General features: G+C 31.1%; 1 protein-coding gene across 1 annotated transcript; it reads right to left on the bottom strand.

The window, feature by feature from the left end:
- Positions 1-2,536: 2,536 nt before the first annotated feature.
- Positions 2,537-9,650, bottom strand: LOC128182871 (nuclear receptor subfamily 2 group E member 1-like). Its single transcript, XM_052851637.1, has 8 exons — positions 9,295-9,650; positions 5,093-5,174; positions 4,960-4,978; positions 4,658-4,793; positions 4,300-4,544; positions 3,811-4,048; positions 3,530-3,682; positions 2,537-3,339 (listed from the first exon to the last, which is right to left on the bottom strand). Exons 1-8 carry the CDS (start codon positions 9,317-9,319, stop codon positions 3,071-3,073), a joined length of 1,167 nt encoding a protein of 388 aa, XP_052707597.1. The 5' UTR covers positions 9,320-9,650; the 3' UTR covers positions 2,537-3,070.
- Positions 9,651-14,459: the final 4,809 nt, after the last annotated feature.

Consider the following 14,459-nt stretch of genomic DNA (forward strand, 5'->3'; position numbering starts at 1 on the left):
CATCAACAGCTAACAATCCAAATGAAACCCTATCCGCTCAATAGGACGACCACAAATGTTATTCTTAACGTTCAAGTTAAATTACGTCTGCTGCTTTGGTTTGGACGTTTATCAAAAACCCACCTACATCTTCAGCAAGAGTGTTAAACTGACAGGTGAAGCATTACGGAGTGTATGCGTATAGTGACAAAGCAGTTTGTCATTGGCGAAATAACTTTGCATTTGTTATTGCTATTTTAACAGATTCAAATGAAACAATTAATTGATATTGGTATATGGATATTATATTTTTTCTTTAGAATATTATATCCTTACAATCGATTGTTATTCATTTCTACAATAGAGGCACAGTTTTCTGCAATTACAGGACAAATCGAAGGCAGTATAGTATAATCATAAGTTTCATGTGTAAAAAGAATTAGTTTTACGTGTAAAAATACATGGAGATAAATATACATGCACATTTATTAGTAAATCAGTCTCAAACTATCATAAAGCTCAAGTGGTGTGTACAAAACTAGCGTTTTCCTTTCATTGTCATTCATTTTATTTTCCCTTTGATGTTTTCGGCATTGTAGTAGTATTGACATTCAAAGAAATAAGGAAAACAGGCGATGATGGTGTTGATGCTAATATTTTGTAACCACCACTGCCTTCAGCAATGTGCAGGTGTAGTGAAATACTTTAAATACTGATAATCTGACCAGTCTTTGTATTGGAGACATCTCACAATCCAGACCATTATAGAAGTTAATGATTTGGTCTACGCCGTGTTTGGATAGGTGCGCGGCTCAGTTATATGTCGCATTGACCAAGAGGTTTTCTGATACTGGGATTAACACAAAATTAAACCACCCATCATTTTTCTCCCCTTCTGACCACAAACGTTTGGCACAACAGGTGCTTTAGGTTCCAAATAGAGAGAGAGAGAGAGAGAGAGAGAGAGAGAGAGAGAGAGAGAGAGAGAGAGAGAGAGAGAGAGAGAGCGCAGAAGTTTCTTAGTGATTAAGTTCCTTCCAACATCTTCATTTGAATACAAAGCATCATCATGATTGCTTTTGCTTGCTTTTACTAGATCCTATAGCTATCAAACATAATTTGCCTATGATATCTCTCAGTGATATGAAGTTGCAATAGAGCATCATATACAAGTATTTTGGAAAGACAGCCAAGAAATCCTATAGCATTGCTTTAATTTTACTGAGAACGTTATCTTAAGAGCACCTACATTAACAATACCAGTATTCCCGTTTTTCGTTAAAGTACTTGATCGCATCGATTACCAATATACATTGCTTTAATACATACATGTACTAGAGAGAAATATGAGTAGTTTGATTGTCAGTGCAATTAATGAAACTGCTGGGGTTAGCTTTGTAAAATATAACAAACACATCCATGGTAAGGTTTACACAATATCAGCAAACAATCAAATCTGTCATTAAACTAAAATAATGTAAAATATCGATTCTATGCTCTGCTGAAAGTGCATAAAAATGCATGATAAGTTTAAGAACTGCGTACCTTTATAAGTCAAGCATTTACCTTTTACACTTCTTGCTTTATTGCAGATTTCGAAAGGGTTTTACTTCGTTGTGTAATAATCATTATCATGATATTTACTTTCAAAAAACATCAATTGTAGAACAATACCCAAATATTGATTTTAAAAATGTGAGCTACTTAAACGCAGAGGGAATTCGGACAGTCAATGCCACGCAAACATAAGTGAATAGAATGTAATTTTAAAGGATGTAAAAATACAGCGTCAAACAAAGTAAACATTACTCGATGACTCCCTGTAAATTGATATATAAGATGTGTGTTCTTTTTAACAAATTGATTTATATATAAGTAATGCTGTGATAAGTTGTGAAGATAGGTAAGTTTTCAACAAATTATTAAATAAAAGACTATATATAAACGATATTTTATATATATATATATATTTTAAAATATATTTTTAGAAATACATTTTTCACCCATTTATTTGAACTTGTAGTAGTATATGACATCAAAAGTGACGGTATCTTATAATTTAATCAAAATCAGTTATTAATTGACATTTTCCCTATCTTTTTTTTTTTGAAAGTGAAATACCTGTGTAGAGCGAAGCCTGAATAAGAACGAATTTCTAGTCACTTATAAGTACTGGATAGATACTTCTTTGGTAAAAATAGATTTTGTTCAAGCATTCGCTCAATTTTTTTCTTAAAAAATAAACTGCTTGAAAACCAGCCGTTTTAGGATAAAATTGCGAAAATGGAAAGGTTATCTTTATGATGCCATTTATTTAAATTGTGACACTGGAATCAAAATGATAATAAAAAAAATATATGAATAAGTTTAAAATGTTTATCTGTACAAAGGAAAGATTTACAGTAAAATGATGATGTTCATTTTAGGGGAGGGGGTAGGCGCTAATCATATATAGTCCTTAAAATTATAGTTTATAGCAACTGGTTTAAATAACTACAAATACAAAATTGTTTATGTACATGTATATGAATATATACAAATTAACAAGCACAAGAAGATAAGTATGCTTTGTTTATTAAATAAACCATTTCCAATACAAGAACAGATTTGGAGAGAAAAAAAATATTTGATATCTTCAATTATATTTCCTCAATCTGACATAAATTTATTTCATATTTTGGTCATTCAACTATTAATAAATTAATTGAGTTGAAATGTTGCTTGTTCAATATATATTAATTGAAATCTTATATGGAGTTATAAAGTATTAATAAAACCCAATGTAAATACCACAACAAATCCGAATACATTAAATATACACACACGATTATTTGATAAGACAATAATAAATAATACACGTAAATAAAATTTTTCACGTAAACCCATGTCTTCACACTATTTTGCCTATAGAGTTTGAACAGATTATGTTCAGTCATTCAATGCTAAAGCCCTTGATATATTCAATTAGCACGAGTACTTTCGTAAATTCGTTACGAAATACTCAGGTTTTTAACTAATAATGCACAACCTGTAATGATAAAAAAGGTTTATGCGTATCTTTTAAAAATAATGATCAATAAATTCGAGAGTGTCAAAAATCCCCAGATTTGAACATATCTACTATCAATTTATCTATGGGAACATGTCCTATGGTCCGTTTGAAGAAAATGTCCTCGATAACTTTAGAGGAAACAGTTTGCAACAGCGGCAGCAGCAGCAACAGTTTACCAAAACGGAACGGCTGTGAAGGGTAGGTCGATTCAATGTACTTGCTGAGGGTAACTTGTGCCTGGTCTTGTAGTAAGGCCACGGCGTGATTGTCTCTAAGCGTTTTCATTTCGTTAACAGGATTCCGTAAGGCTGAAAAGCAAGTGCCAGAACTCTGCGTAAGATATTGAGTTATGTACTTAATAAATAAAATGTATATTTCTACATGAATACTACACAAGTTTAACACTATCAATTTCACAACATGTTTCGACAGAAAATTGCATTTGTCAGTTTTCTCCTCCTGGAAATATTATTCATTTTGTATTAGCGATTTTCGTACCTGTTTTGAAGATTACTATAGCTTTAAGACAAGTATATTCTGTTGGGTCGACATTTATCAATTTGAACTTATCGATGACGTCATGAAGTGCTCGTATCTCCAACATGCAAGCGGACATTCTCTCTGATGTCATTTTACTATCTGATGTTACGCCTAAAATGATACGTTTTTCATATAATTTAATTTATTCACAATATGATGTCGACAGTATGATTTATATCAGAAATGCAAGAAGTGGATTTTTGTTAGACATTTCAACTTAAAAAAAGCAAGTTACTCACCAGACGCAGTTATAAGGACGTGGGGTTGAATTGGGAGGCGGAATTGCGCGAGACTAAGTATGAACAGATCCCTCCAACTCTCTTCAATAAGAACAAGTTGGTCCCTGTTTGGTAGTCCAACGAAGGCTGGTATACTCTTGGTCCACTTGATGGTCATGAACAAGATCCTGGCAGCAGTTTCACAGACAGAGTCAGCGGTGTTTGTGGGGAAAATGAAATTGCTCATTTCAGATGGATACTAAAATTAAATATGTATTATAATAAATATTTATGCATTTGAAAATCATTGATTATTTTTTTTTATAAATCTTATCACTAATTTTTTTACTCTTGACCTCCACCCTAATATCAAATAAACGAAATTATGTTCAATTCTTTTAAGAAATAATACTGCAATTTCAATTTTATTTATTATCTTCGTTTTTGTTGTAAATAATAGTTGTTCAGACTATATTTGATCACGTTTAAAGTTAGTGTAATGTTTTATACCCTTGGAGTTGGATGAACAATGACTGAAGACGATGGCGTTGAAGATGCAGATGAAGCAGACGATGTTGAAAGCATAACGGCATCACACATTCCTGGCGGATTCATGCTGTAGAAAGACGTAGGAAAGTAGGGCGAATGTAGAGGGGCTCCAGAGAGCAACGTAGTGTAGTCCGAGGACTCCCGAAGGTACATTGCAACTTGCCTTCTCAAAGTTGAGGTTCTAGGTCCCCGTTCGTGTTGAACAGCTAAAATATGACATTATATTTATTAAAATTTCAAATGCTGCTGAATGAATATGTGAAATGCAATATCGAAGGAAAAAATGAAACTAGTACATGTAAATCAAAATAATGTTTACCATCCCTATTCATTCCAGCTTTTACACATTTGTTCAGTCGGCACGCTCTACATTGGTTTCTGTGTGTTTTGTCGACTGGACACTTGTCCTGATTTCTTGACTTGCACACGTACTGTCGATTTCTTCTGATGGACCTCTTAAAACATAAAATAAAGTTTAAAAAAAAAAACTTTTTTGAATATAGATTGCCTATCTTTGAAATGTTTTACTAATATCATGATTTTTTATACATAATTTCACGTAACCAAAAAAAAAATCACATTGAAAAAAAAAACATTATTTTTTTTTAAATAAATACATACCTTAAAGAATCCTGCACACCTGAAATGACAATATAAAACATAAACCAAAATTTTAAAAAAAATCATTAAAATTGATAACACCTTTTCTAAATTTGTTACACAATCCATTTAGTTATTAAGGAATAAGACTTACCCATCACAAGCGTAGATGCCGTAATGCTTGCCTGATGAATGATCCTGACAGACTTTACAAGGGACATCAGTAAGAATTCGACCTGTGGATTACAAAAGGAGAAATATTGTTCTTTGTTTTACCAACGGTCAGTGAGCATTGCAATGATGTTGTATAGAAATATAAGCTACACTAGAGGATACGTCACTGCTAGACTTTTAGTTCGTAACCAATTAATTTTTGGTATTGCGTCACTCATTAAAACACTTTCAATACTCATGCCAATGATACATTTTTAGTTAAGCTAGGATTCTTTACAATTAATAAAAAAAACTAAAAATATTTTTTTTCATTTTGCTGAAGTACGTACGTACATAACCAAAAATCTAGATTTGAAACAATCAACGCATATAAAACGTTTTTGCTTGTGCTTCGAATTAAACCCTGTTGCTGATCGACACTCAGCTCTGCCCTAGGAAACAAATAATCTGTAATAATAACCTCACAGTGCATTTTATTTTTCTTAAATTTCCTCATTTTGTTTAACTTACACATTTAAACTGCAAGTAGTTGAAGTTGTATGCATTTCGGACTAGAGGCGTGTTATTTTCTTGAATTAGTGGCATATTTACTTTTCTCAGGTTATATTAAGAACGATCTGACAGCAGATTAAGTTTTGAAAAATACATAAACTTAAATGGAATATAACGCCTTTTAGTAATAAAAGTAATATACATTTCGAATAAAGACAGATAAATGAAACTCCAAACAGTCAAAAGGTCAACCTTATTCATTACACTAAGCAGCTTTCTTTTGAAATATACCATGTTGTTATTTCGTATTTTCACATTATTTTCGTAAACCCAGTTCAAATGTTAAAATTACCTTTGACATATTACCTTTTGTGAAAGAAAATATGATTTCATTATATAATTATGTCTGGCAACAAAACAGAATTGAATTCCCATTTAGATCAAGGGCCAAGCTTTTAAAACCCTCCTTTAAAGCCAGTCCGGTTGGCCTAAAGTTGTTGACTCAACGCAACGGATATGAATTTTTGACGTACAAACGCCAAATATTTATGCCAAATGCTTTGCAGAAAGGCAATCCGTAACATAAATATGACTGTATAATGTCTGAGAAGGAGAAAGGAAACTTGGTTCTCCGACAGAGCAATTTCAATGAGAAATCTCTCATATTACAGGTTCCGTGCCACAAGAAGTTACTTTTAGCACACAAGTAACAATGCCATTAATCAAGAATTGCATTTAGCAAATATTGTCATTGTCCCCTGGAAGTCATTACAAAAGGACCTTTATATATTATTTGATAGCATGCACAATTAAAGGAGGATTTAGGTGAAAATATATGTTTGTTCTTTTAGTCTGACAAAAACTAAAAACCCACAAATATCTGAATCAGACTTAAATTGCTGTAAATTATTTTTCAAGGTTTGTTTCAAAACGAAATTAACTTCTCTGAAATGTTACACTTGTCTCAAAACTCTTATCTGGTCTGTGCTAAAAAGTCAACACATAAAACATAAAAAAGTTATTCATTTCGCTGCAAATTCCCCAAATCATGACATATTTATAGGAAAATTTTATCCTGCATATTTTGTTTAATTATTTTGAAATGGTTTTTGCGACTTAAGCACCACATATAAATAAGATAACCTTCTAGACTTTCGTTTCTTCTTTCATTTGCAACATTCATAAAGCATTGCTCTTGGATATAAATGTGTTCCTCCGGGGGTCGAAACAAATATTTGATCAGATGTACCAACGCGGAATTGTACTACAGTTCCAGGTATCTTTTTAAAACTTAATAAAAAATACCTTTCCCATTTAACATATAGGATTATGCAATTTGTAAGAGTATTGTCGACGTTGTATTTCAATATGAAAAGCCACAATTCAGATGAAGTAGGACGACTGACATTTATCTTTATTTAACCTAGGTTACGAATCCAATGCAATCAAGGTTCTCCTTTAAATTAAACTTTACGATAAGACGATTTCTCAATAAAATTCGATTTCGAGACGCTTTTTGTGACATCAGTTGCATTATATATTACCCGCTTTGTGTGTTTTGTGTCGAAGAAGATGCACGATGGAGGTTCGCATTTCAATCTTATCAACATTTAAAATTACTTTTCCGCCTTCCGTTGAGGTTTTATTAAAAGGATATGAACCTCCCAGTCCAGTTGAACACGATTTTGACTTTCTTAGTTTACACAGCAACGATCTTGTCAAAAGAAAATGGACATTTCCAAACGAAGTTGTTAACACTTATATCCACTCTTTTGAAACATAATAAATATCGTGTAAATTTAACTAGATTTAATACCTGGCAATTTATTTCACTTTTTACTTGTAATCAAACGAAAAAACGACGAATAAACGCCAGAAAAAGATAAGGCAAACTGACATTAGAAAGCCAGATTGGAAATAAAAACAATATTTATTAACTAATTCATCAGTGCTATACCTCGATTTAAAGAAATATTATCGTGGTTATTTGACTGATATTTACGCTATTTCACTGGTTGTAGAGTTTGTTTGTTTAAACCTGTACAACCGACATATTACAGACAACAGGCAATGCCTGATATTGACTGGAATTTTAAGGAAAATTTATTAGAATTTTGTTTCTAGTCAAATGCTATATGGCGGGAAAAAACTCTGTCTTTATAGATGTAGAAAATTATTTCAGTTTAGTTTATTATAATGCTCTTACATTTGTCTAAAGGTGTAACGCACAATATGATTATGATTACAGAATGTTGTATCAACTAATCTTTTTGATTTATGTAACCACGATATAACTTTTTTCGAAAAACTGTAAATTTCCTTTGATGATGAAATTAAACTACATTAGGATAATATTAAGATTATTGGATTAAATTACGTGTTAAATTGGCGTTTGTTGCTTGATGTAATTTAATTATGCTATTCCAAATAAAGGCATTTAAGCAAATATATCTCAGGAATTACATCGATAAAAAAACATATTTATTATTATGATAAGATGGATTTTGTCCAAAAAAAAAATGAAAACAATTTTTTATTTCTATATCGCGTATACATGATTGATTAAAATGACCTTAAAATAAAAATCTTAAGGTAAAGCAATGATTATGAAACATTGTATACTCCTAAAACCTTTTAGAGTATCAGTAATTCATAAAATCTTTTAGAGTATCAGTAATTCATACAAGAATGAATCAATTACAATGAAATTGAAATAAGTTTAATCCTTTAAAGAATGGGGAAAAAGGAAATGTAATTTAAGAAAACATAATCGTTCCCAAAAAATTGTTTAGGATATTTCTTGGAAAAGTCAAGAGTTTTCAAATTTTTATTTTCAAAGTTTGCATTTTTGACAGATGCCAAAATATCCAATATGAAAAATTTGATGTTTTCTTTTAGTTAGTGTGTAAATTTCACATTATATAGTTTCTACACTGATATACATGTATATCAATGGTACAAAATATGACAAATCTGTAATACTGATTTTTATAAGAATTTATGATAAATTATACACTTTACTGCCAGACACTTCATCTCTGCACAGGTAAAGTTAACTTTAACTTTAACAATTGTTTGAATTTCATGGCTTCCGCCTGCTGTTTCCATGCCTTAAACAAAAGACCAAACACCAGTACAGATGTGACAGGTTTATGAGCTTTTGACTTTAAACCCAGGGTTATGTTGAGTATCTAAGAAGAGGAGGCTTTGATAAGCATATTTGATTCTTTTTGAATTTTTTGAATTAATTTATTTATATATCCATAGGCATGAAATGCATAATCAATAAAATTTCAGTCAGTCGTATGTGTATTTTTGTACTCTTATTATTATATAATTTACATTGAATTGCTTATTGCTAAAAAATTTATCAAAGTATTTCTAAATAAACCAGATTTACATTAAAAAACAGATATAAAAAAAGAATTTTTACTCATTTCAAACACTTAATTTAAATTATCTAGTATTTGTTTTATGCTGAAGAAAAATATATCAATACTTCTATAAATATCTATATATTTTTTATTCAATAAGAATGCATCTACATAAAATTAGCCCAATCCCATTTTGTACGAATCATTAAAGAGTTCATAAAAAAATTCATAATGAAATTAAAATCTTACAATATAAATTATGATTTTTTTTTCTCAATTAAACAAATAACAATTTTTAAAAATTGCAAAAACTTACTAGGTGTTGCTTGACATTTGTTCATTTTTAACAAGAATGGTGAATTCGTTTCAGCTGTTGAACAACAAGTAGTGATGAGACCCCTCGCTATGCATGAAGAACAGCATTGATAACTAAGGAAATTGAATAACTCAATTTGACAGTGCTGATATCAATTGAATACGCACAGTGGTCCAATGACAAGAGGGCTTTTCATATCTTGATCATTTTAAACCCGATTAATTTAAATAAAATTGCACCGCGCTTTCAAGAATGTATTGATTGCAGGAGTTATGACAGCAAGTCTTACTGGACAGTGAAAACACTGCTGCGCGAAGAAAAGAGAGAGTTTTCTCGTTGCGGGAGAGTTGCAGTATATAACGGGCCTTGAAGTTTAAACTTTCAAATCAAAGTATTAATTCACATAAAACGTTGTATAAGATAGGGTGGTGATAACATTAGGATCAAGTGCGCCTTAGAGGGTTTAAGATATAAATCAACTGGGAATCACTTGATCTGTTTCAAAGAACTTATGTAGAAATCCCGTATCTTGGAAATACTCGATCGTGTCATTAATACATTATATGAAATTCACGAATAACTAAGGCGTTTAAATGCTTTCTTTGCACATCTAGGTGGTCCAACACTTCATATCCAGTTTGCATCTCCCAGAAGAGTCAGTGCAAATGTATTTTTAAATATGTGCAGGATACGTTATTGAAAATAACTTTAGACTTGCACCATATACTACCTAGCGTTCCCAATTAAATATTTTTAGCAGTTTTAAGTTCTAGTTGATCTAATGCTATGAGATTATGGAATATTCCTAACTAGTAAAATAATCCGCGTGGTATCAAACAAAATATTTTTTTGTCTTAAAAAGTTTATAATGTTTATGGAATATTTTTCAGCATTTTATCATTGATAGTAAAATTTAAACAAAATTCGATAAAAGTACTATTTTACTTTTAGGCTGATAAGTTTTGACGGGAGGGAATACTCTCCTATTTTCTTTTCCTTGTAGCTAAGCTTATCTTATGTTTTGTTTAATCTTAGTGGCCGGTAAAAGGACAGGAAGAGGGGGCCGTCAATTTATGCTCTATTTTTCACCGTGTAATGAGAGGGGAAGCGAAGTGAAGCCAACAGCATTTAGTTATAGACAATATTGATGTCATCTTTTTACACCCGATAGGCTCACAAGTTTAAGCCGCTTATTTCATAATGAGAGTTGTCTTTTAGTTTCTCATCCCATCTTAAACTTTTGAACCACAGTCTTTAGAATTAAAACGTTGTCGTTTTTATGTTAATGTCAACACTCCATGGTAAGGACAACTAACTACCTTATTTACAGAAGTGAACGATGCAGAAATGATGTTTAAATTATTATCTGAAAACATAATGATATCAAAAAACGAGGGTCAAAAACCCGCGACGTATCCAGTTGCTATGGTTTATGTTCAGGTTGTGAAAATCTCAGCTCATAGTTACAATTGTTTCCTTCGAGGGAAGATGTATCAATCTTTATCAAATCACGGTAATTGAAAGCGTTAGGATCGACTTTCAAACAGATAAAACCCTCGACAAAGTAACTCGCTTGAAATTAGCATAAATTGAAAATGTTAGAAAAAGAACAAAACCTGTGTCGAATTTCGGAATCGTAGTTTGCGTTATCAGAAATTTTAATCGAACTTTCCCCGTGACGTAACAAAGAACAAATGGCGTTGTCAAAAAGACCGATGACGTTTGATAGTATCAAAAACATCATTGTCGAAAGAGAACGGGGTTTTATTTCGATATCAAACTCTTTTTTGTAACGCGTGACACTACTCTTCAATCATTGGATGCTAGTTTCACCTGAAAATTGGCAGGCACAGCGCTATCCATTTTCACTTGCTTAATCATGATACTTATTATAACAGAGTAATACATTATGATTTATAACGGAGAAAATATCAGTTCTTTTGACTAGTAAATCAAAATGAAGTTTGGAATTGTTTTAAAATTGAATAAAATAGAAAAGAGAAGCAATATCACTTTCATCATAAATAAATTCAAAGTGCCAAAATGATTGCTAGTAAGTCTTGTTTTGTATTTTAAAAAAACCCAAAACATATCTATTGTATTAATTCCTATTTCTGGGGAAAGCTGAAAATTGGGATTAAAATCATGACACTGTCATTAAGGATTTAGCTAACGAGGAACATTGACCAACAGATACACGCTTGTCCAGAAATGTCCTGATCCATGACTTTGCTTTGATAGTTTGGGGAGACTTTTGTGTCCGAAGCTGACATTATCTATATAATTAAGTAAATAGCTTTTTATTAGCACTGTAGAGTTAGTGACGCGAAAGCGATGTGCATTAACGAGTTTAAATAGCAGTGGTTAAGGCCTACACTATATTAACACTTCGTAAATACTGACCGTCGCCAATGCAGCCGAAAATTGACGATATTTTCACGCGCAAACTAATCACCATAAACCTGTCTGCCGCCTGTTTGTGAGGGAGTGAATTGAGACGGAAACATTTTGAACGTTTAGGTGTTTTTGAACGGCCATGGCAAAATCTCCCATTGCTTTGATCCGGGTCTGCTGACTTGCAGGGTAGCTCCAAAGTGTCGACTGTCCCTTAAGATTACAAGCTAATTCGGCTGGCAATTTCTTGCCGGAAGGTTGTGCTAATTAACTTGCCTTAATTTGTTTGAAGAATGACTTTTCCTTCTTTGTAGGAATGACCCTTTGTCATGTTTGGTCAGCGTGTATCTTGAACAGACGACCATCTCTCTTGAATATTTCAAATGTAAAATTGATATATATTTTTGTAAATTATCATGTATAAAATATTCAATTAATATTCCAGTAGAATTATAAAACTATTTCAATTTACACTGCAAATTTTAGCGTAAACAATTTTATACACTCATGCCGCCTTGTTGCACTGTTTATGACAGTCAAATTTTAAAAAATTCAGTTTTATATTTGTTGATATAATTTTTATTTATATCTGGAAAGAGTCAGAGAAATTTAATGGTAAGATTTTATTTTACTAGAACTAATTAGTTTATTAAAAATATATTACAGCTGTAACACTACAATATATTGTATTGTATTGAAACACACACACACACACATATATATATGGTTTAAATGCATAAACTGACCTCTGTACTATACTTTTAGACGGTTGTAAATGTTTACAAATAAATACTAAGAGACTTAGTATAGTATAACTTTGATTAAAACTAATATTTTACAGACTTTTATTTTTTCACTTAAACAAATGCCCTTCACCTAACTTTTAAAAGTGCCAAAATTGAAATATAAATGTTTTTTTTTTCAGCATATTGATAAATTATTTAACATTTTGTGTGAACAGTTTTGGGTCTGATCCCCTACTATATTGTTATTATTTTTCGTCATTTTTCATAAATGACATTATTCATCATGCATAAGTGTTAAGTTCATTTATCAAACAGTAAAAACAGAGCTGCGGCGAGGTTGTGCATCATAAGAAACATAAATATAAAATCATTTGATGATGTTTTAACTGATTAATGTAGTTTTATAATAAACTACATTATGACATTTTTTTTTTATTTAAGATGCGAACTCAATTGAGAAGAAAGATGAAGACAATTCGTTTTTCACATTCAAATCAAATTTATTGAGTTTAGAAACGGGGTGTACATATTCATTGGCATTCATCACTTTCAGAAAACTTGTCTACGTTAATTAGTTAGTTAATTTTACGGCAGTATAAATATACACTGTATAAAGAAAGTTTCCGTATGTGCATGGTTAAGGGTTTTTTGGTACCATTAAAGATGAAGAGAAAAGTACTAGAAAATAGATTTCAGAAATTGATTATAGATCGATACAGGTAACATGCAGTGTGAAACAGTGTTTCTGTTAAACTATATACATAAGAGCCAAACGTTTAAAATATCATGAAGTATATGTTTTTTCCAAATACCGGAGAAGAAAAGCGTTTCGTTTTCTTCGATGAATATAAGCTTATATCTTTTTTTTTAATTACAGGTTTTTCATGTGTTCATTTTTTAAACACTAGCTTTGACAAATGTCTATTTCGAAGCTTGAACTTGTTACGTGAACTCAAAATGAAAAAAAAAACACCACAAAACAATAGCATGATATGATTATGTTAACCAGGTAAATGACAAAGATAAACCCAAGCCGATTACACAGACAACTACCAAATGAATGCTATTATAAACTAGCTTAAAAGCTGGACAATGTCTTACGATGGAACATTGAAATAAAAAAAACGCTACGTTGAAGATTATAATAGCCTGTATCACAGATATTGTTAAATTATATAGTTTCTAGAACAACATGATCATAGTTTTAAATATTAAGAAGAATAAATAGTCCAAAGAGCATGATAAATACATACAGTACCAGACATGATAAGAAAACGAAACATAACTCTTGCCGTTTGAAAAAGAAAAAAAATTAACAAAAATAGTATTCTTGACTAAAGAAAGATAAATCTTCCATATAAACAATTCTAACCTAAACTTTCAATAAATATATATATCCTAGTATATAGATGTATGTATGTAGATATCATCCGTAACGTTCACAGGTTAACTTCCTTTTAAACACATTGTATATCAACGTCTTTAAAAATTTTGTATTAATTGGCTATTATATAGCAATGTTAATTAAAGCTTAGGTATAGAAACTATGGATCTTATCAGTAAATATTGCCAAGATATATAAATAACCATGATTAAATAAATGAATGATTGGTTTTGAAAATGAATAGTTCAAGTCAGACAATTTTAAAAGGATGGTAAACATGTACATGTAGATCCCAATTACCTAGCAATTAGTAGGAAGTAAAACTTAAAAAGACGTATATATTTATGGATTGTTTTATATATGGTGATGTAAAAATCTATCATAAAGAGCTATATTTAGAATTTTTAACTCATTCTTTAGAACACTTTAGAACAAAGAAACACGGTTTAGTATTTAGGTAAGCAGGGCGTTAATGCATGTTTGTCTTAAATAACAAAGACATCTTATTTTAAATCTATAAAATTATATCTTTATTCCAAAACGTTTATCTAGTGAATTGATCAAGTCAATTATATTTATGCCCACCTTCGAAGAAGGGAGGGCATATTGCTTTGCTGCTGTCCGTCTGTCTGTCTGTTTAT

This window comes from Crassostrea angulata, chromosome 5 (genome assembly GCF_025612915.1).
Source record: "Crassostrea angulata isolate pt1a10 chromosome 5, ASM2561291v2, whole genome shotgun sequence".
Taxonomy (NCBI): domain Eukaryota; kingdom Metazoa; phylum Mollusca; class Bivalvia; order Ostreida; family Ostreidae; genus Magallana; species Magallana angulata.

Coding starts and splice junctions, on each gene's coding strand:
- LOC128182871 (XM_052851637.1), bottom strand. CDS start 9,319: ATGAACAAATGTCAAGCAACACCTA. Junction 5,175..9,294: donor CAAATGTCAAGCAACACCTA/GTAAGTTTTTGC, acceptor TGTAATCCACAG/GTCGAATTCTTACTGATGTC. Junction 3,683..3,810: donor CGTCCTTATAACTGCGTCTG/GTGAGTAACTTG, acceptor GTATCATTTTAG/GCGTAACATCAGATAGTAAA.